Source organism: Chaetomium fimeti (assembly GCF_033439085.1).
Source record: "Chaetomium fimeti strain CBS 168.71 chromosome Unknown B0H64scaffold_2, whole genome shotgun sequence".
NCBI lineage: Eukaryota > Fungi > Ascomycota > Sordariomycetes > Sordariales > Chaetomiaceae > Chaetomium > Chaetomium fimeti.
This window is the reverse complement of record NW_026944330.1, coordinates 4,579,929-4,604,488: the sequence shown is the minus strand read 5'-3', so window position 1 is coordinate 4,604,488 and position 24,560 is coordinate 4,579,929. Positions and strand designations below refer to the sequence as shown.

General features: G+C 58.2%; 8 protein-coding genes across 8 annotated transcripts; 4 read left to right on the top strand and 4 right to left on the bottom strand.

Annotated features, from left to right (window-relative positions):
* Nucleotides 1-242: 242 nt before the first annotated feature.
* Nucleotides 243-4,585, bottom strand: B0H64DRAFT_102714 (uncharacterized protein). Its single transcript, XM_062797682.1, has 3 exons — nucleotides 3,283-4,585; nucleotides 2,339-3,213; nucleotides 243-2,222 (listed from the first exon to the last, which is right to left on the bottom strand). The coding sequence occupies exons 1-3, from the start codon at nucleotides 4,395-4,397 to the stop codon at nucleotides 415-417; spliced, it is 3,798 nt and encodes a 1,265-aa protein (XP_062663128.1). The 5' UTR covers nucleotides 4,398-4,585; the 3' UTR covers nucleotides 243-414.
* A 132-nt stretch (nucleotides 4,586-4,717) lies between these two features.
* B0H64DRAFT_389142 (uncharacterized protein) lies at nucleotides 4,718-7,104 on the top strand. Its single transcript, XM_062803314.1, has 3 exons — nucleotides 4,718-5,017; nucleotides 5,143-5,833; nucleotides 5,915-7,104. Exons 1-3 carry the CDS (start codon nucleotides 4,816-4,818, stop codon nucleotides 6,681-6,683), a joined length of 1,662 nt encoding a protein of 553 aa, XP_062663127.1. The 5' UTR covers nucleotides 4,718-4,815; the 3' UTR covers nucleotides 6,684-7,104.
* A 332-nt stretch (nucleotides 7,105-7,436) lies between these two features.
* B0H64DRAFT_455707 (uncharacterized protein) lies at nucleotides 7,437-12,053 on the top strand. The gene is made up of 2 exons (XM_062807315.1): nucleotides 7,437-11,100; nucleotides 11,159-12,053. Exons 1-2 carry the CDS (start codon nucleotides 7,624-7,626, stop codon nucleotides 11,768-11,770), a joined length of 4,089 nt encoding a protein of 1,362 aa, XP_062663126.1. The 5' UTR covers nucleotides 7,437-7,623; the 3' UTR covers nucleotides 11,771-12,053.
* Nucleotides 12,054-14,138, bottom strand: B0H64DRAFT_102682 (general substrate transporter). Its single transcript, XM_062797681.1, has 3 exons — nucleotides 13,441-14,138; nucleotides 13,165-13,368; nucleotides 12,054-13,111 (listed from the first exon to the last, which is right to left on the bottom strand). Exons 1-3 carry the CDS (start codon nucleotides 13,941-13,943, stop codon nucleotides 12,163-12,165), a joined length of 1,656 nt encoding a protein of 551 aa, XP_062663125.1. The 5' UTR covers nucleotides 13,944-14,138; the 3' UTR covers nucleotides 12,054-12,162.
* Nucleotides 14,139-14,950: 812 nt separating this feature from the next.
* B0H64DRAFT_318059 (uncharacterized protein) lies at nucleotides 14,951-16,117 on the top strand (the record flags this gene model as incomplete). The annotated part of the gene is made up of 1 exon (XM_062800369.1): nucleotides 14,951-16,117. One exon carries the CDS (start codon nucleotides 14,951-14,953, stop codon nucleotides 16,115-16,117), a length of 1,167 nt encoding a protein of 388 aa, XP_062663124.1.
* Nucleotides 16,118-16,240: 123 nt separating this feature from the next.
* Nucleotides 16,241-17,405, bottom strand: B0H64DRAFT_102678 (uncharacterized protein). Its single transcript, XM_062797680.1, has 2 exons — nucleotides 16,560-17,405; nucleotides 16,241-16,481 (listed from the first exon to the last, which is right to left on the bottom strand). The coding sequence occupies exons 1-2, from the start codon at nucleotides 17,171-17,173 to the stop codon at nucleotides 16,364-16,366; spliced, it is 732 nt and encodes a 243-aa protein (XP_062663123.1). The 5' UTR covers nucleotides 17,174-17,405; the 3' UTR covers nucleotides 16,241-16,363.
* A 2,556-nt stretch (nucleotides 17,406-19,961) lies between these two features.
* On the top strand, nucleotides 19,962-21,958 carry B0H64DRAFT_316498 (major facilitator superfamily domain-containing protein; the record flags this gene model as incomplete). The annotated part of the gene is made up of 5 exons (XM_062800289.1): nucleotides 19,962-20,013; nucleotides 20,182-20,318; nucleotides 20,374-21,214; nucleotides 21,277-21,829; nucleotides 21,883-21,958. The coding sequence occupies 5 exons, from the start codon at nucleotides 19,962-19,964 to the stop codon at nucleotides 21,956-21,958; spliced, it is 1,659 nt and encodes a 552-aa protein (XP_062663122.1).
* A 275-nt stretch (nucleotides 21,959-22,233) lies between these two features.
* Nucleotides 22,234-22,940, bottom strand: B0H64DRAFT_389130 (uncharacterized protein). The gene has a single exon (XM_062803313.1). It carries the CDS (start codon nucleotides 22,886-22,888, stop codon nucleotides 22,313-22,315), a length of 576 nt encoding a protein of 191 aa, XP_062663121.1. The 5' UTR covers nucleotides 22,889-22,940; the 3' UTR covers nucleotides 22,234-22,312.
* Nucleotides 22,941-24,560: the final 1,620 nt, after the last annotated feature.

Sequence of the window (24,560 nt, the reverse complement as noted above, 5' to 3'; positions counted from 1 at the left end):
CACGGGACGACGAAAGGGAACGGCTCCAAGCGGCGCCGGCGACGGGACCGAAAGGGGTCGTTCATTCTAGTGTATTACTTCGTTCACACCCGTTGGGTCCAGTCCTCTAGAACGCCGCCGGCCTACCCGAACGCGGTGGCCGAGAATCCATTCGCCCGTCCCCGGATACCCCTCGGCATCCTCAAAACGAGCTACAGGATGGTCATTGGAGACCTGCTGAATCTGGCTCTTTTCCCTACTATTAAGCTCGATGTCCAGTCATGTCGGCGATAGTGTCATAGCTTATTATGCGTTTGTCAGCTGTAAAATGTGGACTTTGGTCGAGAATGGAATCCCCGTACCGTTCGTATCACTTTTGTGCTTACCAACCGCCAAGGCGGCCAGTCGAGTACGTTGATGCTCTGGTTATACCCGTTAATTCGGATCAGGGGAGGGGCCGTCAGCGCTGTGCTCGAGGAGCAGTTGTACGATGTCGGTATATCCGTTAGCAGAAGCGGCCTCCAACGCGTTGCTATATCGCCCGCCCTGTGCGTTGACGTCGGCTCCGTGATCGAGGAGATATTGTACGATCCGGATGTGGTTTTTGACAGAAGCGGCCTGCAACGCGTTGCCATACGTCCCACCCCGCGCGTTGACGTCGACGTCCCCTTCTGGTAGAACAACGGTGACTAGGCTCTCGTAACCACAAAACGATAACATATAGAGGAGTCCTGCATCCGTATCACTGTCCGAGTATCGATGTACGCGGTGAATATCGACAGTCCGGAGACATATCTTCCACCACTCAAACCAGTCGTTTCCCAGTTGCAGCCATCGTGCAATCTCCTCTCTCATTGCCCCTCCGGACAGAGCCTCCTCTGCATGATCGAATAGGTAGGTCGTTGCATACCGCAGAAATGGATACCTGTCATTCAAATCGCTCACATGCCGCTTGCTAGTCGATGTAGTGTCTAGTTGCTTGACATCGGACCAACAGCGATCCCACAGCCGCCCGTGGCTGGCACTGAACGGGTCGGGCTCAAGTGTCTCATCTAGCATCTGCAGCCAGTTGTACCGAAACAGGAGGCCGATGACCGATATATGAATGAATTGCACGAATGCCGCGCCTCTGGTTTGCACCTCGATAAGGCCCTTGGACGAGGAGGTAATGCGCCGTTGGATGACATGGTCCGTGATCTTTGATCGGTCCCACGGGCCAGTATACTCTGGAGCCGTTCCTGACAGTACGGCGAAGAAGAGCTCTTCGGGCTTCAGCGGCCACCGACTGAGTAGTACCCACTGGAGCATGCGTAGAGTCTCGGCCTTGTCCGGGTCGTCTTTGTTCAAGCGCGCTTGTTCGTGCAAAAGCTCCCCGAATTCGACCTTGAGGCAGGGCAGCTCTACCTGCGACACTATATGGGTGGCTCTCGACCTATGCCCGCCGACGTAGGCTTTGTTGAGCTGAGACACCACAATGACGACCCACAAGAAAATGCCGCCCGCCCTATCCCAGACCTTGGCCTCGAGGTCGTCATCGTGTCCTTTTAGCTTTCGTGCGATATATGTAGCGATATCTCTATCGTGCTCTTCGCTCGCCTCCACGGTCAACTCCAAAGTCTTCCGCATGCTGACGTAGGGATAATGACGGCTGGAGAGGCAGATCCTCAGCGAGAAACCGGCGTGGACGGCTTCGATGCTTAAGGATTCGAGAAAGCCGACAGCATTCCGAAGGTCTCGGCCGTCGCACTCGTTGAGCGCGCCGATGAGGAATATGAGTGGCTTCGATTGCGGCTTGTCCATTATCGAGCGTATGAAGTCCTCCAGTTGTGCTCGTGACCACTCCGGCCCCCCTTTACCATCTGTCCTCTGCTTCGCGTAGATAGGGAGGAATCGTTCATACAAAGTGTCGTCCTTGTCGAGCAGCTGGTATACGATTGATCGCAGCATGCCCAGAAGCGTCTTCTGGAGACTTGTGCCTCGACCATGGAAGAAATGTGTCACGATCAGCTGGCCACCGAAGATCTTCTCGCAATGGCGCAGAGCATGCTTCATGAGGACTGACTTGCCCACGCCCGGCTTGCCCTTAATCCAGAGCACGCCATTGTGGAATGGCAAGTTGGCGCGGTTGCGCCACTCCTGGAACTGGTCGGTGCTGAACAGCCAGTCGCATGTGCCTGGATAGGCTCTACGTATGACGTGCTGCCGATCGTCCATGCCGTCGAAGAGGAGAGAGCGGAGGCAGTCTGTGATTGTCAGCCGTCTGTCTTATGGCGACTTCTTCGGCCCGAGGAGGTCCAGATGTGATGGAAGTATGGGATGGAAGTTGGGGCGGAAGTTAGAAAATAGTGGTAGTACGAACGTTCTTTATCTAAATAACGCGTACCGCTAGGCGTGTTGACTTGATCGTTGTTTAACAATTGTCGGATCTGGCGAGCCTGCCACCCAAGCAGCAGCACGTCTTGGTTGGGCTCGGGAAAGCTTCCTTGGTTTATCTGTCGAATTTCTGTTTCCCAATATTTCGACAAAGTTTCGTTTTGTAGCCCATCGCTCGGGACTGTCTCGGGTTCACCATCACCTGCGGATGTGTCGGATTGCCTTGGAACATCGTCGTCGCTGTCTGGATGACGGTTAATACTGGCGTCATCAAAGAGGGCACTTGGGAGGTCTAGATCATCCCGCAAGCTAACACTCCCGCGCTGATTACCAGATTGACGTGAGTTCGAGCGGGCCAAGCTTTTGCTCTGGCTGTCCTCCACAGGCAGAGACAGCAAGGCAATCGACTCTAGGTGCTCTAAGATGTGGTCTTGGATATCGCTGGCTGCTTGGGAGTTTGAATTTTCAGCTCTGTCCTCCGAACGCGCAGTATGAAAGTTCAAGCAAATGGGACACTGGTAAGACACATCGCCGTGGCCAGTTTGCTTGGGGACTGTCAATCTGTTGGAGACGGCGAGAGCGGCAAATGTGTCAGGCGCTGGGAGGGCCGTGTGTTTGATCAAATCAGGTAGCTGGCTCTCAGTGAAGGAATCGGGGTGATCTTTTCGAATGTGCTCCTCCATCTCGGAGGGAGTGTCGTAGGTATGGGCTTCATGGCCAGGAACCTGGCATGCCCACACCATTGTGTGCCGCCACTGCATATGAGACAGCCACTCTTGGACTGACTTGAACAAGACGTCGCCCTCTCCGCACGTCTCGAACAGACATACGTAGGGATCGATGTCTTTCAGAATATGACATCTAGTGACGTTGTCAGGTCAAGAACATAAGGTAGTAATGGATCACCTATTGCGCGCGGGTCGAACTTACGTCCATCGCGGCTCCTCTGTCTCTTCCTTGTCGACCAACGTAAAGCAGAATGGACATTCCGACCGTTGGTGATCGCCATTTCTTTTCGACGGGGGGCCTGGGACATCGAGCTGGCGACGCCTGGCGACTGCAGAGTGTGTGACTCCGGAGAGCGCTATAGATTTGGCATAGCTAGCAAGTGTTGGCTTGTTGATGGACGAGGCGTTTGTGGCGGACAGCATCTTGCTGGGCGCTGTCGCTTCTCTGATCTCCCAGGGCCTTGCCATCTTCTCGTGGTGATGATCTTGGACTTTCCAGTCACCTTGGGACCCGGCTAATGGGACACCGGGGCCCGAGACTCCGTGGCCAGCGTCGGTTTGATGGGGAAAGGGGTTTGCGGCGGGCCCGAAACCCTGACGAAGCTTCTGCTGGTGTCGCTGCCTGTACAATAACTTCATCCTCCGGAACACCACGGCAGCAACCAAGCGTTCCACCAGAACGTGTGAGGCGTCGTGGAACCGCGCATTCAGGTGGCTGCGGGCGTGATCCTCAACGTCATCCAACTCTTCCATCTCGCCCCTGGCCTGCATCTTGGCGATGAAATCGCGGACCCTAGCATTCTCTCTTGACGACGACGGCGGCTTCCTGATGACGGAGACCATTCGATATAGGCGGTCGATAATCTCGTTCGCCTTCTTAATGGATGCATCCGCAGAAGTGGCCTCGCCGCTGTCGGCCCCTGCGTTCTCACTGTTTTCGGCCTCTGAGTCGAGACTGAGGGTAGACAGCGAGCCTTCCGAGTCCTCTGTCGGTTCCTCCTCCTGCTGGAGCTCCACAGAACTGGGCTCTTCCGCCTCCTCGGCTTCCTCCAAGAGTGGGGGTCTAATCGCAAGCCCCAAGCTCTCCCCAAGACTCTTCAGCATAGAGACGAGGATATCGACAACATCCATGTCATCCCGAAGACGGTAATCGAGTGACGCGGTCTCTGGTGCGAACACACCAACGTTGCCCGTCCATATTCCGAACCGAACCAGGACGCCCTCGAGGTCCAGGCGAAGGCGGGGGACCATGGTTCGATCGGCCTGGGCGTCGTTGAGCAGCCCTGTGCATCTCGACGCGGCGGCCGCCACCGCCATTGTCGCGGGCGGGCCTCTACGGGGCCTGTACTACTGCCAGGTGGCCAGTGGGGATAAAGTTTGTTAAGATTGCGATTAGCTGAGCAGTGACAGCAAGTGTGGTCTGCGACAGAGGCTTGGGCTAGGAATGGAGGTAAGATTTATTCCAGTCACCGAGCTCGGCTGCGTGCCTGACCTGCATATGTCCCGCACCCGCACGCCAGTGACGCCGCCTTTGCTCTGTCAGCTTTAGTTCTCGGCCGGTTACACAGAGTGCGGGGTTGTCCAAGACAGAGACGCCTGCAGTGTCGGCTTCCAGCCCGGCGTGACATTGGTGGCCTCGGTACAGATGAGATGGTTTCTCACCCGACTCCGCCAGGTCTATCGCATCGCTACCCAGCATAGTGGCAGGTAGTTGAGAAACAACAAGGGTCCCAAGATGTCCGGCTTCGAGGTCGTAGGCATCGTCCTGGCCGTTCTGCCTCTGTTTGTCGAGGCTAGCAAGGCATCCCAAAGCCTCCGTGGGGCTGCCTCGTCCACATTGAGGGACGAGAAGCTGTCCGAGTTCTACGAAACCTTTTGGTGGGAGACGTACGAGCTGCAACAACAGATGGAAAAAGTGGCCATGGCGTTGCCAAATTGTGAGTACCTACCTACCTGAGATTCTTCTGCTTTCGAGATGCCCACATTTTTGCTCTCTTCTTCCCTCCCTGCGCTCGATAGTTATACGCAACCCATTCCTTCTCGACATTGACCGCCTATGCAGTATCGGAGGAGAGGAAGAGGGAGATCGTCGACAGCAGAGACCTGGACAGCTGGGCCCAAGCAGCAGACGTCGCACAAGCCCTTCAGGACTTTTTCCCGTCCCAGGATGACTATCTTGCGTTCCAGAAAGTCATGGCTAAGGTGCTAGAACTTCTGGCTCGCCTCGTCAAAGACGAGACCGTACATATTTCCAAGTGCGAGACCGATCAACGGAAAATGTATCAGAAACTCAAGAAGTTCCAGGATGACCGGAACGCCAGCAGACTGTCCAGCGGTTTCCGCGAGCGCTTCCGCTTCCTCAGGAAGGAGAAGGACCGGGAGACCTGCCTGAAGAACCTCAAGACCTGGAATAAGCGAATTCGCGTCGTCGTGGACTCGGCAAACACTGCGGCTGATCGGAGGAAGGCCGTGGCCATCGCTGCCCCGGTATCGCAGGCATTATCCCTGCTGAGGACCCTGTCCCAAAGACTGTTCAACGCGGTGTGGAAATCCTGGTCCTGTGACTGCGCAGAAGGCTCGCATGAGGCGCGCTTCTCCCTCGCGAGCTGCAACGGTGCGGCCAGCCCAAGAGATCTCAAAGGCAGCCTGAGCCAGGCCGGGGTCGACATCTCCTTCGACTTCCTGGTCTCCCGTTCTCAACCCCAGACGCCATGGAAATGGAGCGAGGGCACCGTCACAATAAAGCCTGCGAGGTAGTTGAGTACCCTTTCCATGAGGAATCTCGCGGAACCTCATTTTTTATATCCATGCATGCCCCTAACGTCATTGAACAGCAACAAAAATGCTCAGAATCGAGCCGAACTAGAGAGAATCTGCGATGCCATACGGGACGCCTCCAGTTCTAACCACTGCCTCCAGCTTCTCGTCGAGGACTTTGAGCAGACGCAGCGAATGTGGCGGCTCAACTGGCGAGACTCACGTCTGCAGTACGTGCAGACAAAGCCAGATGTCTCGCTCCAGATAATGATGCAGCGTTACCCAACACCTCCCCTAGTCGAACGGCGCCGCCTCGCTCTAATTCTGGCTTACTCGGTCCTACAGCTGCACGAAAGCCCGTGGCTCTGCGAACAATGGAGTAAGGAGAACATACGCTTTTTCTCCACGGCCGGTGGCGTCGACTTGAGGCACCCCTACATGAGCACCTCGTTCAACAAGTTCCCCTCGGGCACCGAGCCATCTAGTCTCGACCGCTTTCACCGGCACCCGGGGATCCTCCGACTTGGTATTCTGCTCATTGAAATCCACCGCTGGAAGCCCCTCGAGGATTTCTGGACCCCCGACGACCTCGTGGCCGGGAAGCCCACCGTGAATACGGATCTGCAGGTCGCGAGGCGTGTGCTGTGGTCGCAGGCTCTGGCAGATTGCTTCCCTACCTATCTGGGTGCCATAGATGCCTGCCTACAGGTGGCCTGGGCTCCCAGTGGCTCCAGGGTGAGCCTTGAGGATACCGAGACGCAGGCGGGCATATACCGCGATGTCATTGAGCCCATGGAAAGAGAGGCAGAGCTTGGTAATTACTGTGCGGGAGAGAGAGCACCCTGATATAGCTGGTGTAAATTTAATCATCTAGCGGGAATACAAGGACGGAAGCTGTGAAGCCCACTACCCCAGAACAAAACCCATAACCTGAACCAGACCCAGCCCTAAAACTCAGAGGCAACCAACAAATACGACTGCATCTGTTCAGGTTTCGGGGTTACGTACTGGAGCAGAGTTCCTGGAAGATGTCCGCGTCCGGCTTGAGGAGAGTTCGGCATCTCGACAGAGTCTCCACAAGATTGGGAGCGGCGTGTAGCTAATACCTATAAGTCATAGGCAAGCCGATCATGGTTCAAGAAATTGGTTTAGGTAGATACTGACATTGGAAGCAATCATCAAGTCATGCGCCGCCGGGTCGAAACCCTGCTCGACGGGGTTTGCCGCGATGTCGCAGACCGCAAACCAAACTTGAGGTTGTCAACGGTTGGCAAACCGCCCCTTGGGCTGGTTGACGAAGCCAGCCGACACATCGCCGCAGGAACAGCTGATGGCCATCACATCCAGACGGGCTAGCGCGTGCGTCGCCTAGCAGGCCTTCCGGTTGGGGGACGGTGTGGATATGTCTCGCCTTCGGCTGTCTTAGAATAGACACAACGTATACACCGCCCGGGGACCGGTCCAGGTCGTTGTCAGGGAAGCGCCGGGCTGGGAGCTAGCGAACGATCTACGAAACTATCTGACAAAGGACCAGTCAGCGCCCTTCGCCTATAGCACGCCCCTGCATCGGCCGAGCGATTGTTCGCGAGAGGTGAACACACCAGAAGTATGTACTTGGTCTGGATGCTACATCACGCCATTTCCGACGGATCGCCCCTGCTACTTGTGCTGGGGCTATTTGTTCGGATCTATCTATAAGGAGGGAGAAACGTGACGTCCTGGTGAGCTTGCCGAAACCCCAACCCCCCGTCTTATCAATTGTCCCCAGGAGACCGATCTCGACCCCATGGCGGCTTCTCACTCGAGTGGGCGACGGGAAGACGCGCCGTTGGCCTGGTTTCCTCCGCTCCCGTCCTCGACATATAAACCGTACGCCACAAGCCTTCTCCGGGTCCGCCTGAATGGCTTGTCAGAGAAGCAGCGCAAAGAGAACACAAACGGTGATGGTCCAGCTGCTGCTTCTCTCGGCACGCTGCTGCAGTCCGCCTGGGCCGTCACGGTGGCCACTTACACGGGGAACGATGAGGCGCTCATCAACGTCGCCTTGAGCGGCCGCGACGTGGCGGTCCAGGACATCGCCAACATGGGCGGGTCAACCCTCACAACAGTGCCGGTGCGAGTGAAGATCGACAAGGAGCAGCCCGTGGCCGACCTCCTCACCACTGTCTCCCGGCAGGCTAAAGAGATAGCCCCCTTTGCAGACGCCGGCCTGTACACGATCCGCAACGCGGTGCCTAGGCTCGGCCCCAACTTGGACGCCGGGCACCTCTTCATCATCCGGCCAGCGCTCGCCGACAGCGACAGCCCAGGCCTCGAGACAATCGGGCTCGAGCAGGGCAACGACGCGGCGATCGCGGACAGTACCACCGAGAGCCGCGACGCTGGCAGCTACGCTCTGGCCGTAGACTGCAGGGCGGACGCCGAGTCGGTCCACGTCGAGTTGCACTACGACTGCCGCGTGCTCTCCGCGCGCAGGGCCGGCGCGCTCCTCTCCCTGTTCAGGCACGTCGTCGGCCAGCTGGAAGACGCCCACACGAGCAACGCCACCCTGGGCGACCTCGACCTCCTCAAGCCGGCTGATGTTGAGGCGGTCCGAAGGTGGAACGCGCCCGTACTCACGGCCAACCCGAACCGGTCCTGTATCCACAACCTCGTACAAGCGATGATGGAACGGCAGCCGCACGCCCCGGCCGTGGCGTCGTGGGATGGGGACTTGTCCTACGTAGAGCTGGGCAGGGCGTCGGGCCGGCTGGCACACTACCTGGTCAGCATCGGCGTCGGTCCGGAGGTGCCGGTCGGCGTCTGTATGGATAAGTCCCGGTGGGCGACCGTATCTATGCTCGCGATCCTGCAGGCGGGCGGCACGGTGGTGGCCCTCGGCACGCAGCACCCCCTGAGCCGTATCGAGAAGGTAGTCGCCGACGCCGATGTGCGTATAACGCTTGCGGACGCGGCCCAGGCAAAGCGTCTGCACGATGTGCAGCGCGGGACAGTACGAGGAGACTCGACGTCGGCGGTTGTCGTCATCGTTGTCGACCAGGCCTTCGTCGAACAGCTCCCAGCCGCGCAATCACCCCCCGCCACAGGCGTTGCCGCCGCCGACGCCGCCTGGATCGTCTACACGTCAGGCAGCACCGGCACGCCCAAGGGCGTCGTCCTCGAGCACCAGGCGCTCTGCACGGGCATGGCGGCGCACGGCACACAGTTCGGCATCGGCCCACGCACGCGCGCGCTGTCGTACGCGGCGCACACGTTCAGCGTGGCGGTGGAGGACTTCACGACGCTGCTCCTAGGCGGCTGCGTCTGTATCCCCTCGGAGGCGCAGCGGACCGACGCGGCCGAGCTCGCGCGGGCGATCCGGGCGATGCGCGTCAACTTTGTCAACCTGACGACGACGACGGCCGCGCTGCTGGACCCGTATGCGCTGCCCGGTATCGATACGGTTGTCCTCGGCGGCGAGGCCGTCACGCCTGCCGTAGTGGACCTGTGGGCGCCGCACGCCACCGTCATCAACGCCTACGGCCAGAGCGAGTGCTCCGTTGAGTCGGTTGTCAACAGCCGCATCGAGTACGGCCGGGACGCTGCCAATATCGGTCGGCCCCTTGCCGGATCCGCCGCGTGGGTCGCGGACCCGGCCGACTACAACCGTCTCGTGCCCGTCGGGGCGCCCGGTGAGCTCTTGATCCAGGGCCCGCTATTGGCACGGGGTTATCTCAACGACCCGGCCAAAACGGCCGCCGGTTTCGTTTCGTCCCCGGCGTTCCTGACCCGTATCGGCTTCGACCTGCCCGGGCGCAGCAGCCGTATGTATCGTACCGGTGATCTGGTACACCAGCTGGACGATGGCTCGCTAGTGTACCTGGGCCGATGCGATGCCCAGATCAAAATTCGGGGCCAGCGGGTCGAGCCGGGCGAGATTGAGAGCCAAATCGTCCGAGTCGGGCATCGTTACGTCGTACGCGCGTTTGTGGATTTGGTGAGACCGCGCGACGCACCTCACGCTGCAGACCCTGTCCTCACAGCGGCGGTCGAGATTATCGAGCTACAGGGCGCCGAGGTCGACAGTGGCGATGCCGTGGACTGCGTACGACGCGAAGACCTTGTGCTACCCGGGGTGCGGGCTCCTACGCAGGGCCTCGCCGCCGCGGCCCAGAGTATACGCGCTGCTCTGATCCAGGAGCTCCCGGCGTATATGGTTCCGAGCTATTTCGTGCCCCTGGCGGGCCGTCTTCCCGTCAACGCGTCCGGGAAGCTGGATCGGCGTGCTGCTCGCGCAATTCTCGAGGCCCTGAGCCACGACCAGCTGGGCGTATTCAGTAGTACCAGAGTGGCGAGGGATCCTAACCGAATACTAACGAGGACCGAGGAGCGGCTCCGTGCCGTGTACGCCCAAGTTCTCGGTCGTTCCGCCGACAGCATCGGACCAGAAGAGTTCTTCACCGAGCTCGGAGGCGACTCCGTAGCAGCTATACACGTCGTTGGGGCCTCTCGCCGGCAAGGGATGGTCTTCTCCGTTGTAGACGTCTTGCAGAAGCAGAGCATATCGGCTCTAGCTGCGGTGGTCGGAAAAAGGGATGGACCGGATGGCGAGGACCACCGCCTGCAGCGAGGCCTGAGCCGGACATCGTCAGCCGTGACGGATCACCAGCAGTGGATATTGAACTACCATATAGCTAGGCCAGACGTCGGTATGACGTGGGTCGCTTTGGACTCGCCAGGGCCGTTGGCCGACGGCGAGAGAATGGCGGAGGCATGTAAGAAACTGTTCGCGACGGTCGAGGTCTTGCACACCGGCTTCACCCGAGAGGAAGATGGGAGGTGGAAGCGGGTCGTTCTCTCGGGGTTCCAACCCGAGGTCCCAATACATATATGTACCGCGGCCACCGGTTCGGTCGAGCAGTGGACCGAGGACTTCATCCGGCGCGAGGGACCCACGGCCATCGAGCCTGGGCGGCCCCTGGCAGACGTCGCCATCTGCAGCACTGCCGAAAAGCACCGTATCCTCTTCCGTATGTCTCACGCCATCTACGACGGCATGTGCATCCATCGATTCTGGACCACCCTCGACGAGCTGTACCGGACCGGCCAAGCCAGCGAAAGAGCATCCTTCTCCCAGTACATGGCCCACACGGAGAAGCGCCAGACGCCCGAGGCGTCCAAGTACTGGGCTGAACTCCTCGCCGCCGCCGCCATGCCGCTGATCGGGGACCCCCCCACGGCAGCGAGGCTCCCGGACACGGAAAAATACGCCTGGCGAGCGGGCGTGATCGGCCCCCGCGACAATAGACCTCGGCAACTCGAACAGCAGCAGCCTCCCCAAGGGCGCGACCTGCGCCAACGTCATTAAGGCCGCCTGGGCGCTCGTACTGGCGCGGTACGTGCGGCGGGACGACGTGGTCTTCGCCGACGTCGTCTCGGGGCGCGCGGGGATCGACGACCCGTCCGTGGCGGACGCGCTGGGGTGCTGCTCGACGCTGGTGCCGGTGCGGGTACGGCTGGACCCGTCGTCCACGTACGGCGACCTCGTGGCCGGGGTACGCAGGCAGCAGCTGGCGGGGGTCCCCTTCGAGACGTTCGGGTACGGGCGCATCGCGCGCGAGTGCACCACCGGCTGGCCGGCGGGCACGCCCGCGTCGTCGTGGGTCAACCACGTGCCCGCGCCGATCGACGGCAGCATGCAGGTCGCGATCGGCGGCGCCGAGTATGTCGTCAGCCAGCCCCGGCAGGAGGAGCAGAAGTGGACGTTCAGCGAGGCACGCATTGAGTGGACGCAGCTCGGCGCCGACGCGCTCCGGTTCCGTCTCGTATACGCGGTCGACAAGGTCTCGGAGCAGGCTGCTCGGGGCCTCTACGACGGCCTTGTTTCTGTCGTTCGGCAGATCCTCTCGGCGCCGCAGACATTGATCGGGAGCCGGCTTGTTCAGGAGTCTTGAGTAGCAACACATGGCGGGGGGGCGGGTGTTTCGGAAGGAGAGCGAGACGAGGCGACCCAGAATTGCTCGCTCGGTATATATCCAAGAGGCTTGGGGAGATGTTGACGGTTGGGATGTGACCCTTCTCAATGACTTGTTCTCAACCCTCGCGGCATGGCCATCACTCCGTGGCATCCATCGGGAGGAATTGATACGCGCTCCCCGTGCGACGACTGCGGGAAGATTTGTGCTCGCGATAAAATACAAAGTTGTCACAAGGGACGTCACAGGGCTTAACAGTAGCCACACTTCGCGACAGCGTAACCGCTGGCTTGACGGTCTCGTTGCTCGTTTTTTTCCTGTATGGTGACAGTTTGAGTAACAGTGTGTGCGTTTTTCTGCAAACCTCCTACTCAGACCTGTTCTTCGGCCGACAGATACCCGAGGTCACTGTTCTCCTCCTCTTCCGGGTCCGGGACAACGACCTTCGGTTTAGGCGGCCGCAAGAAGCTGATGGAAACAAGGGCCACGAGCACCAGACCGGCTACGTAGAACCACGGCAGGCCAGTCCACATACCCTTTTTAGACAGCCCAATATTGAAACACCATGCCAGAACAGGACCCCCAAGCATTGCCCCTCCCATCTCCAACATGCTGATCAAGGCGTAAAGACGCGACGTCTGTTGGGGTTCGACATAACTTGTAGCGATGGCGCGACAGAGCGGCCCATAGGAAGAGCCGATGCTGCCGATGGTGAGGCCAACAAGGAACAAGACAACCTCGCGGCTGAGCCCCTCAATGACGGCTGCGGCAATGAAAAATGCCAGAGATATCCTCGTTAGTAGGAGGTCCTTGGAAAAGACGGACAGTCGGAAGCGTCCCGTTTCTCTGGTTAAGAAGCCCGACAAGAACGGGAGAAGGACGATAATGACGAGCTGTAGAATGCTGAGGGGGGAGAGAAGGTAGCTCGTTTGTGCCAGACTCCAGCCAAAGTAAGTGCTGATGTGCTGGGCGAGGGTGGACGAATAAGCTGCGAAGAGCGCGGGCTGGATTAAAAAGGCCGGCAGAGACAAGGCAATGTTGCGGTTCTTTAGCAACGAGAAGGATACCCTGAGCTCCTTGATTTCTTCGCGAAGCCTTTTGGCCAGCGGCCGCGTTTCCTCCGGTTGGCTGGCGTCTTGCAGCTTGATGGGCAGCGTTTCGGGGAGGAAAAGAGCCAGGATGAAAACAAATGGGGTGATGCAAAATACCAGGCTCACGGGAAACCACGGTCCCATGTGTTCCATCAAGAGACCGGCGGTGATGGGTCCGAGGAGTCCCCCGGAAACGGCACCGAACGAGAGAGTTAAAAAGCCAGTTGCCCTTTTCAACAGTTAGTAGGGTCATCGACATTGTATACAAGTACCTCCTCTTACCTATCACTGTCCGAGCTGATGTCAGAAGCCATGGCGTTCAACGAGTTGATAGCGACCGGGATCCCACCCCCGATGAGGAAGAACAGGGAGCCTAATATTCCGAGGCGAATGTGGGGGGTTTCGCTACGAAGGATTATCGGGCCCCAGGCGAAACATAGAAAAATGCCAAAATAGGCGAGCAGAAAGCTGGGTTTGCGGCCGATGCTAACAGCAAGGTCAGTACATTCGAATGCTAGGTAGGTAGTTACGAGTAACTCTCCAAGATGCTGCGCTTACCGATCGGCTAGGACACCGTATGGGAGTGCTGAGAGGAGGCCAACGACGGAATTGAGCACGGCACCGATGCCACCCAAAAAGGCCAGCTCCTTCTGAACCCCATCAACCTTGCACAATCGCTCCTCAATGGGCTCAGACCTGGGCTTATCGTAATGCTCATGGCAGACGGCGTCTTCCATGAGGCGGAATATGGGAATCAGGATGAGCATGCCGCTCGTGGTGATGCAAAACATGAGGACGGCCAGTAATGCCACCACTGTCTTGCGTTTCCGCGCCTGGAAACGAGCAGCGAATCCCCGGATTCCACGCTGGCCATGTTTTTGGTAAGCGTAAGCCGGATGTGCTCCGTCTGTCTCGTCGGGAGTAGTTGAGGAAGGAGTTGCGGTGGTGGCAGTGGTGGCAGCGGTGCCAGTTGGTGTCTCGTCAATCTCAAAGGAGTCGCGTTCCTCGCCCGCGAGAAGCGGTTCTCCTTCAATCATGTCGTCGTCCTCGTATAGGTTCATGGTGTTGTTGAATGAGTGTAGGAGTGAGGGAGTGAATCAAGAATCAACCATGTCCCATGATGGGAATGGACGATGGATGGGATGAATTGAAAAGGAAAAGATTCAAGGTTCAATGACCCCTGGCTGCCATACGCGCATTTGAGTTTGAGGCTTTGGCGATAAAAGCTTTAACTAATTTTAGAGCGACGCGATGACGAAGCCTCCTTGGGGCTGAATCCACGCAGATCCAATCAGGGGCAAACGCGAAGTACGAAGCCAAGAACGAGGCCGACAGAAACTCGTGTCATTCGTCTCCTGTGTTAACAAATGCGCAGCGAAACTTGGCCGCTGTTTCGTTAGTGCGCCCAATCTTCGGCTTTGCGCCAACCAGCATTGGCTGTCTTTCTCGCTTTCTCCGTTTTTGGACAGCCACTTTTCCGTTTCAACACGCACGCCAAGGCTTCCATGCTGATCAGTTTGGCCAGCTGCTCGGCAGGAACCGCCCCTCACCACACCGATCATGCCGCACCACCACGGGGCAGGTGCGACGAGTCGCTAAGGTGGTCATGCCGTGCGCGGTGTCGCACAAGTCTCCCTGGAAGCCTGGGAAAACGGGAGCTGAGTCACTCCCCAAATACCACAAATTACGGTGAGATTCATGGGAATCGTAACACGCGACCACCAATTTCGCGATGCGTCACGTCCAAAGATGCGCCTTGCCGCAGGTTGCAACCCACTAAGTGGTCGCCTGCTATTTGGTAGTTCTTGTGGCTGCCACCATCGCGTTTCTTTAAATGTAGAAGAACCCCCTCGCTCTCGCACCCTCGTCATATTCTTGAATCTTGATGACCTTCATAACCTGAAAGTTCTTAAATAATTACAGGCTCAACAACCCATCCTTAAAAGGGACTCGACTTTCACACAAATACACAATGTTGCCCACGATCGAATCTCGACTCGCCGAAGATCGAGGAAATGTTCCCGATGCTAAAAGCGACCCATCCGCAGAAGGAGAAAACTCTCACGATATGCAGCTCCAACCATATACACCATCGGGTCCTGTTGAGGATGATTCAAGTCGAGACTCGGTCGGTGATCTAACCGTCATTGCCGCCGTGCCGAGTTCTCCCAACTTCCTCGACTGGGCGGCCTTCGACGAGACCACACTTCGACCGAGAAAGAACGCCAGGAGATCCCGCCTCGACAGGATCTTCTTGCCACTCCGGTCTGTCGGCGCCGGGCTACCAGGGCTCAGCGTCGACGGTCTCGGCGGCATCATCGAATCCGCCCATGGCGTCTTCCACTCTGTTCGTCGACTCGACTTCACGGAGTCGGAGCGCACCATCTATTTTATGCCGAGCCCTGGTGTCGAGATGCCTCAGACATTACATCAGCGCGATTTCGAACGATACGAGAACGAGCTCTTTGACTTGAGCAAGTACAATGGGACGAGCGGCTATCTCACAGCCATGGCCTGGACCGAGGAGGCCTTGTCGGGATCCATCACCCTTTACCGAGTCCTGTTCGGGGACGCAGGTGAAACAGTGGGCATTCGCCCTGTCGCTGCCATGCGTGATGTTCCCAGCCCGGTGCTTGTCCGGATGAGGACCGACGAGCGAATCAAGCGCAAGGCTGTTGTCACTTTGGTTGACGACGATGACCGGACCTTCGACTGGAAGGCAAATCCAAGCACAAGACCGAGATATGTCAGGCTTCCGTCTTCCTTGCAGCCACCCAGTCGCAGTCACAGCAGGCATGGAGGAGGACGCCTGGCCGATGGCGATGGCGTCTGTGCTACCATTCCCCAATTCTTTGCCCTCTTACACGCCCGCGGATCCATTCTCGAGCACGTCGGCTCGGCTCAGATCACCGAAACCCAAACGGAGGATGGCGACATCAAACCGACGGTTTTCCTGACACAGCCACCAAGATCAAGCCCTCACGAGGGCAGCCGCGTACACGTGGCTATCTTAGTGCCGAATGATGCGCTCTGGGCGGAGGAAGAGATCATCTGGACCGACCAAACCGGACTCGCTGAGTTTCGGCAACGACAGTACTGGGACTTGATCAAGCGCGCAAGTCGCCGAGCCACAAGCAGAAACAGAAGCCATGGTGAAGACTACGAAGAAGGTGGACGTGGTAGCAGGAGCAGGAGCCGGGCAAGAGGGCGAAGTGAGAGTCGCAGTCGGTGGTGACCGAGGCCGCCTCACGAATACGACCCAAGATGTTCAAATGCGGCACTCTGATTCCTTGAACAACCCACATGCATAACTCCGGACAACCATGGCTAGCGACACAGACAACGGCCTACACGGTCGAAAGCTCTAGCTCTAGTCCAGCCACGTTGGGTCTGCTGCAGCAAGGCAACGACTGCTGTTTACTCTAATACCGGCGGCCACCTTGATGCTCCAAAACCAAAACCTACCTACCCAAAAACACGGCTACTGCGAGTCCTTCTTCGCAACGTCCATTCGCAGAAACATCCCCGGCCAGCCCACACCATCAGGCTTCTCAGCCACAAACGCGTCCACCTTCTCAAACCCCTGCGCCTCATAGAACCTATCTCCCAGTTAGCACCAAATCTCACACCACTATCCCACCCCGATCTCACACCAGGAGGAAAGCAAAAGCACATACCCAACCAACTTCCCGCCATTCCCCGCCCAGCAATCCACATACATGCACCCCATCCCCAACCCCCTCACCCACTCCCTCGCGTACTCAACCAGCGCCGCCCCGGCCCCCTTCCGGTACGCTTTCGTCGCCTCGCTAAAGTCTGTCACCAGAGTCTCCAAGAACATAAACGGCCCCTCCTCCCCGGCCAGCAACCGCCCCGTCACCCCCGCCAAGTGCTTCTGCTCCAGCACATACTTGGGCAGATACCCCCCGCGCAGCGTCGCCGCGCCCACGGGGAGGTGGCCCCCGTCGGGGAGGACTGCCTCGGCGATCAGGACGCGCACGATGGCGGGGCTGCTGCCGGAATCGCCGGAATCACTAGCAGAATCACCTAGCGGGGGGTTGGCGGCGGTGGTGGTGCTGAGGCGGTATTTCTCGGCGTCGGCGATGGCGGTGACGTAGCGGGCGCTGAAGCCCGGGCGGGAGGTGGAGAGCGGCGCGGTGCCCCATTGCGTGGCGCTGCCGATGCTGGAGAGGTGGGGGATGCAGGAGTCGAAGGCCGCGGTGATGAAGTGGGCGTCGGTGTCGGTGGGGGAGGGGGCGGCGTCGCGGATGCGGAAGGTGGTGGTGGTCATGGTTGCGGTTTTGCGTTTGGGTTTTGAGTTTGGGGGGGCCGGTGGGATGTGCTTTGTGTGTGTGTGTGTGAGGATGGGCACGGGTGTATAACGCGTTGGAGCTTGGGTATGGGATGAGAGGTTTAAGGTCTAAGGACGTCGAGTCATACCGTTCGTTAGGGCTGACGCAGTGACGCGCGTTGCAACCTCGGTCCAGGGCGGGGCAAGGTTCGCCCGGTTTTGCAGCCATCTTGGGATGCTCCTTTAGGCAGGTGGGAAAATACCTGAGTTCGCCGCGTGAGCTCGACAAAGCGTAGAACCACGCATGGTTTGCTGTGGCGTATCCTGCTTTGTGGTTTATGGGTTTTTGGTCAACTCGTGAGCAGTAAAGGTCACGCATCGTCAAACGTAGAGGGCCTAGTCAACTATTCCGATGTTGAACGCAAGCATTAGAGCTGCGTCTGCGCGAGCATATATATATCCCCATGTGTACCCTTCCCGGCCTCAACTCGCCTCACTGCATCCAGGGCAACTTGCATCGTTTTCACTCTGACACTCGCACGACTTTTCAAGACGCCCATCATGCTACGCAACCTGTCCATCAAAATGCTCCTCAGGCTCCTTGCCATTCTTGGCCTCGCCATCGGGGTCTGCGCTACGCCGCCCAGTGTGACCTCAACGATGGGTTCGGCTATAGCGTCTCCCACAACTACACCTGCAGCGACAGGGGCTGCTGCTGTATATTGTCCTTGGTGCACTGATATCACCACCTCGGACAACGAGACCGACTGCCAGTTGATCTACCAGGTCCCCGAAAACACAGGGAGAATGTTGGACCAGTTCGTTCTTATTTTCAATCACGATTGGAAATATTTGGTACAAACGGACATGGCCACATCTTTCCTTTCGTTTACCGCTTGGCTCCTCAACCCAGACAAAGGGGATCTCGACGACGCGTTGCATGTGGTATTCGTACCGCCTCACCTAGCGAACAACATACAGATACCGTGGGTTCGATCTTTCCTCAAGCCACTGCTCGTTTGTATGGTTCTAACCTTGCTCCCGTTTATAGGCCAAAGCTGGTTTATGGCGAACCTGGCCTTGAACACGACGGCAACTGGACTATTAGACACAATGCAGGGGAAATGGCGCCGGGGGTGCAATCAACCATTTTCTTGACCACGTTCCAGTGTAGCTTAAAGAAATAAGCTAGAGGGAAGGGGGGCAGTGATTTGTCTTCGCTCAAGGCCGGCCCTATACAATAGGATCCTAGTTAAGGTATTTAATTCGGGTGGGAGGATAGGGTGACATTAGCGTTAACCGAAGTTCCGTACTTGAATGAACTTCGTGGTGATTAATGTTCAAGTTGTTCATTCGTTGAGACATGCATGTGTCTTCACACGACCTCATGGAGGCTTGTTCTTGGCGGTGGGAACCTCGGGTTCGCTTGCTTTTCGTGCCCTTGTCGTCGTGTTGCCGCGCAATGTCCGTAACCAAGACCGACCCCTGAACGGAAAATTGAATCCCAAGGCAGGGTTTGGGGGTTTGGGGGTTTGCCGAGCAGCCGATCGTTCAGGGTCCATCACTCCCCCATCTTCTGTCGATCGAGAATTCGAAACGACTCCTCGAGAATCACGTCAACAGCGCAAGAGGTGGAGATCATGAGGGTCACTCCGATAGATCGTGGGGGAAACGGGTCGTCCCGGCGGCGGAAACTACACTAAGTTGATCGTGGTGGGCACAATCCACTGCTGGATTCCACTCTCCCTCCATAATTGCACTCTATTTTGACCCCAGTGTGGATTGCTGTGACACTGGACGGGCCGGGGTTGAAACTGACACCCGCCGGGAGAACTTCAACGGGTGATTCTCGAAGCCCTGACCAGGAATGGGGTCCAGAATTATGGATTGATGAAACGAGACATTCTCATCCAACGCGGTGCATTGCATGAAATAGCCGGGTGCACCTGTGCGGCCCAGCAGCCCCCAAACACCCCGAGAGCCGAGAGCCGGTGACCCCAGACACACAAGTGCAGCCACCACGCGGGACTTCCGAGGACTCGCCTGGACCCTTGTCGTCCGTCCTTGGCTGGCATCCGCTGCCCATTGGCGGGTGAGAACTACCGACCGATCGAGAAAGATTCGATCAAGGTGTGTCGTGCAAAGCTGACCACCCAGCCTCCCAGCCAGCTAACTGTTATTGTGGTAGCCATCTCGCTCTGCAGAAGCGACGGCAGGATGCCCCCTCTCAACTGAGCAAATTACGCAAGAGTCTGTCCGGTCAATGGCTCGGTGGGATAATCTTCCATGAATCCATCGTTCGGCACGACCTTCAAATCCCGGCTACCCTTGCCCCTGAGCAGCCTGTCACAGCACGGTTCCAACGTCTGGAAAGGCTTAGCCGTCAAGCTAATGCGTCTCGGCGTGCATTTCAGTCGCCAGATTCCTTGCATCCTCAGCACCCCGGCCATCGGGACCTGGACCATGTCTCAGTGTCTCCGCCGTCGACCTTCCGCGGAAGCTGAAGAGAAACCAACGCTACGCTACCCCGACAAGTGCGGTCGTGCAACATCACCAAAGTGACGGTATGGTTGGTTTGGTGTTCTCAGACCCAATCTTTCACCTCCCAAACTTCATGTCCCCTGACACCATGGTGCCATTGTGTATTCCGTCCAGACATACATAAACAAGGACGCCCCCACACGGATCTACATTAACTGTTCCTCCTTCGAAGCCCTTTTCCTTTTCGCCTTTTCTCTTTTGGTTCTGCGTCGGACTTCCTGGGAATTCCTCATTGCAGCCGCTCACGATGCCTTTCGGAATCTTGGAGTGCAAAAAGATGGAAGTCGTGCCAGGCACGGGTAAGCAGTCCCTCCTCGCCGCCCCCAACCCCCCCGTGGCTCCCTCTCCGCACCGGGGCAGATCCAATTTGCGATCTGCGATCTGCGCACTCCGCACTGCCCACCCCTCCCCCCAAGTCACGACACCATCCCGGGCGACGCGTGCTGACGACGATGGCTTCCCCCCAGCTTTCATGACCGACCAGGATGACCTCCCGCCCGAGTACGCCGAGATCCCGCGCGAACAGCTCAAGCACGGAACGGGGAGGTACGCGGACGTCATCCTCGTCCCTCAACCGTCCGACGACCCCAACGACCCTCTAAACGTACGTCTCAAGTTCTCTATCCGATGATGCACTGCTGACGACGCGCACCCCGCAGTGGCCGCAATGGCGCAAAGAACTGATCCTCTTCATCTGCGGGCTGGCGGCGGCGGTGGTGGGCGCGTACGGGCCGATGCTGTCGCCGGGGTTCCTGGAGATCGCCGAGAACCTCAGCATCTCGATCGACGTGCTGGCGCAGTCGACCGCCTGGCTGATCCTGTGCATCGGCCTGGGCCTCTTCATCACCAACCCGCTCGCCAAGATCATCGGCCGCCGGCCCGTCTACCTCGTCGCCATCGTCATCATGTTCGCCACCAGCGTCTGGGGCGCCACCGTCCAGCAGTACGACTCTTTTCTTGGTAGCCGTATCGTTGCGGGTCTGGGTATGGCGCCGTTTGAGGTGCTGGTGCAGTGCACTATCGGTGATATGTACTTTGTGCACGAGCGCGCGACGAGGATTGCCGTGTGGAATCTGTTCCTGCTCACGGGCATCAGCGGCGGCGCCCTGGTGGCTGGGTACATCATCGAGCGGGACGGGTACCAGTGGACGTTTGGCGTGTGCGCCATCTTCTTTGGCGTGCTGATGCTGGCCGTGTTCTTCCTCGTGCCCGAGACGGCGTATAGGAGGAACGCGGTGACGGTGATCCCGTCCGGCGAGGCGGAGCCTGGTGTCGACGGCAGTGTCCGGCGCATGAAGCTGGGACACGAGCACGAGGTCACTGAGGAGAAGACGGGGTCTGCTGGGTCTGAATCGACCACGATTCCGAAGAAGCAGAGCTACCTGCAGTCGCTGCGGATTTACAACGGTCGCTACTCGCGCGCCCCTGGCTGGAAGCCCTTTGCGCGGCCGGTGGTCATGCTCTTCTACCCGGCCGTTATGTGGGGGTTCCTCGTCTATGGTAAGACAACAACAACAAGCACCCCCCGGCCTATTCCGTTCCCTACCGCTAACACTTTCAAGGTACCCTTATCACCTGGATCGTCGTCTTCTCCGTCGTCAACGCGGCCATCTTCAACGTGGCCCCTTACAACTTCAGCGTCAGCCAGACCGGCCTCATCAGCCTCTCGCCCTTCATCATGACCATCATCGGCGAGTTCGTGTCGGGTCCCCTCAACGACTGGATCTGCGTCCACCTCACCAAGAAGAACAAGGGTATCTACGAGCCCGAATTCCGCCTGCCGCTCATGGCCATCGCCATGATCCTCGGCATCGTCGGCTTCTACGGTTTCGGCGCCACTGTCCACTATCAGACCCACTGGACCGGCCCCGTGCTGTGCTTCGGCTTTGCCAACATGAGTCTGGTGTTTGCCTCCACCTGCGTGTTTGGCTACATCGTCGACAGCTACAAGGAGCATAACGAGGAGGCCCTCGTAGCCATCAACGCTAGGAACCTGCTCACCTTTGGCCTGACCTACTTTGTCAACTCGTGGTTGGAGTCACAGGGCGCCTTGATTGTGTTTGCCATTCTGGGGTCGTTGTTTGTGTTTGTCTCATTGTTGACCATTCCCATGTGGTGAGTTGCTGTGTTCCCCGACCAAGATGTCTTCTGATGCTAACGGTTGATAGGATCTTTGGCAAGAAGTTCCGCAGCTTCACGGGCCGCAACCCCTGGCTGCAACGGTTCATGAACGATGACCACTGAAAGGGAGGGCGTGATATTAATTAGCGAAAAGCTGGGAATTTTATGGGAGCGTCTTTGTCTGGTACGCTGATTTGCTACACCGGTTTGCGATTTGGGAAGTGTTTTCTTTTTAGCCTTTGCGTACTAGATACCTCGGAGTGATTAATGGAATGGATCGAATACAAACTCATCACTAGTCATCATTGAGTGAGGAACAGTGATCGTCCTATGGAAACCGCGGAAAACGTCGAGAGGCTGCGGCAACATCATCGGCAAGAGTGGTGGAGAGGATGGGATGGGGCTGGGGTGTTGTATTAACTTTTGAGGTGGGTATCAAACTCTTTCTTTTTCATTACTCAACCAGACCAAGACCGCCTACCAGTATTCCACCTTGGTTGAGGCATCGGGTTTCCTCATATATAGTCTCAAGACCTCTTTGTCTATCGTATCCCCCGGGAGCACCGGTAGCTCGAACCCATCATAGTTCTCGACCAACTCCCTGACCCTCGGAGAATCGGGATCAACCACAAGGCTCGATGGCTCAAGCAACCTAGACCTGACCGTCGGCACCCGTATCGTCGTTTCTTCGTCGTCCGTATCCCCCACCTGTTCGTCCTTCCACGCAAAGTCTTGGTTTGGGTCGTCCGACACAGGCCGGCAGATCAACACCGCCGGCTTCGCAATGTCGGCGACCACCTGCTTGACGGGGTTCCAGTTCCGGTACGACACCACCGCCGTCCGCTCATCCACCTTGAGGAACAGCTCCCCATTAGACTCGACCAACTCGACCCCGTTGCTCTCAAGGAACTCCCGCTCCGCCGCGTTCCACCGACGCACGATATCAGAGCTCGGCATATAAATAGGCATTGCCGTCTGCCCAGACCCCGCCTCCTCCCCACGCAGTTCCAGCACCAAATCCCTCAAACACACCACCATCGCCAACACATACATCGCCCTCCTACAATAATCACAATCATCACTCACCCCATTCGCATAAAAGAACACCACCCTCTCCACCCCCCGCAACACCCCCCTTTCCCACCCTTCCCTCACCGCCCCCTCCAAAACCTTCCACTCCCCCTCCCCCCTCACCAGCGCACAATACTCCTCCAACCTCCCCCTCAACCCCTCCACCCCGAGCTGCGCCTCCTCCTCCCCATAAAAATCCACCAGGTCCTCCGCCGCCGTCGGCCGATTGCACACCATGACGGGCTGGTAGCCCACCGCGGGCATCCAGCCGTCCGGCGCGAACTGCTCGGCCAGGTTCTCCGGGTCGGGCTGCGTCAGTTCCTGGATGGTGCGGAACTCGATCTGCGAGCGGCCCGGGCGGTAGAAGGTGGTTCTGGTGCCGGTGGTGGCATTGTTGTGGGTGGAGGTGTTGTCGTCGGAGTCGCTGTCCGAGTAGGGGGTGGGCCCGGTGAGGGCGAGCTCGGCGCCGGGCGACCAGGTGGACACGTGCGTGGTGACGCCGTCGTAGGCGGGGAAGGAGAGGAAGGCGGTTTGTGGTGCTTCGCAGTGTGAGAAGAGCTTGTGCCGGAGGCCGCGGCTGAGGCGCTTGAGCGGGTTGCGTCGCCGGTGGTGGTGGTCTTTGCGGCGCCGGGCGAGGGTGGCGCCGGCGGCGGAGAGCTGGGCTTCGATTTGGGCGATGGTGGAGCGTGGGTAGAGGGCTTTGCCGTCGGCGTAGGCGGCTAGGGTGGATTCGATTACGAAGGCCTCGCGTTGTTCGCGTTGGGCGGGCGTCATTTCTTGGTAGGGGCGCGTGATGGGGTTGACGTCGATGTAGGGGAGCTTTTCGTAGATGCGGCGGATCCAGGGGACGGCGAGCATACGGCGGATGTCTAGCACGGCCATGTCGGTGAGGTCTTCGTAGTCGTCGTCGTCGTTATAGCCCGAGAAGGCGCCCTCTTGATAACGTTCACCACGCGGGATGCGTGGGGTCCAGAACCGCCACCAAAGGGCCGAGTAAGGGATCCAGCGGTCCTCCATATCGCTGAGACATCGCGAGGCGTAGACTAGAGGTGATTTCATCGCGTCGCGTGTGCTGTCTTGATGGAACACGACTTGGCTTCACTCTCACCGCCGTGAGGGGTTCCGGGATAATGTGTGGTTCCCCGATTGGGCGAATTTGATGAGGTTTGCCGAATGGCTGTATGGGTAGGTAGGTAAACCAAAACTACGATGAATCCCTCCTGCCGTGAGATCCGGCGAGAAAGTTGAGTTGATCGAGGACGGGGTGTCGTCTGACTCAATTCGCCATGTGTGGTTGCCCAAGGCCTCCTCCTGCAGCTTACCTGCACTGTGCAGATATTCGTGCATATCGGACGGACCACAACGATGCACAAGAGCGGGCACCATGCAGCCTCTCAGCGCCGATTAACGAGCGCCTCCTGGGGCTGAGGCACGGCAAGGGCCCAAGGGGGTGAACGTGGCGTGCCCGGTCAACGGTCCGCCGGCCACACATTTTAGTCAGGCCGCGGCCGACTTGACCTTGGGTGGCCTAGCAGTCAATGTCTGCATGAAAATCATGCAATGATCAAATCAAGGATGGAAATCTGTGGGGGTTGGGTTGTTGCCAGCCAATGTTTCTGTCCTTTCATTCAACCCTAACCCCTATTCATTATTC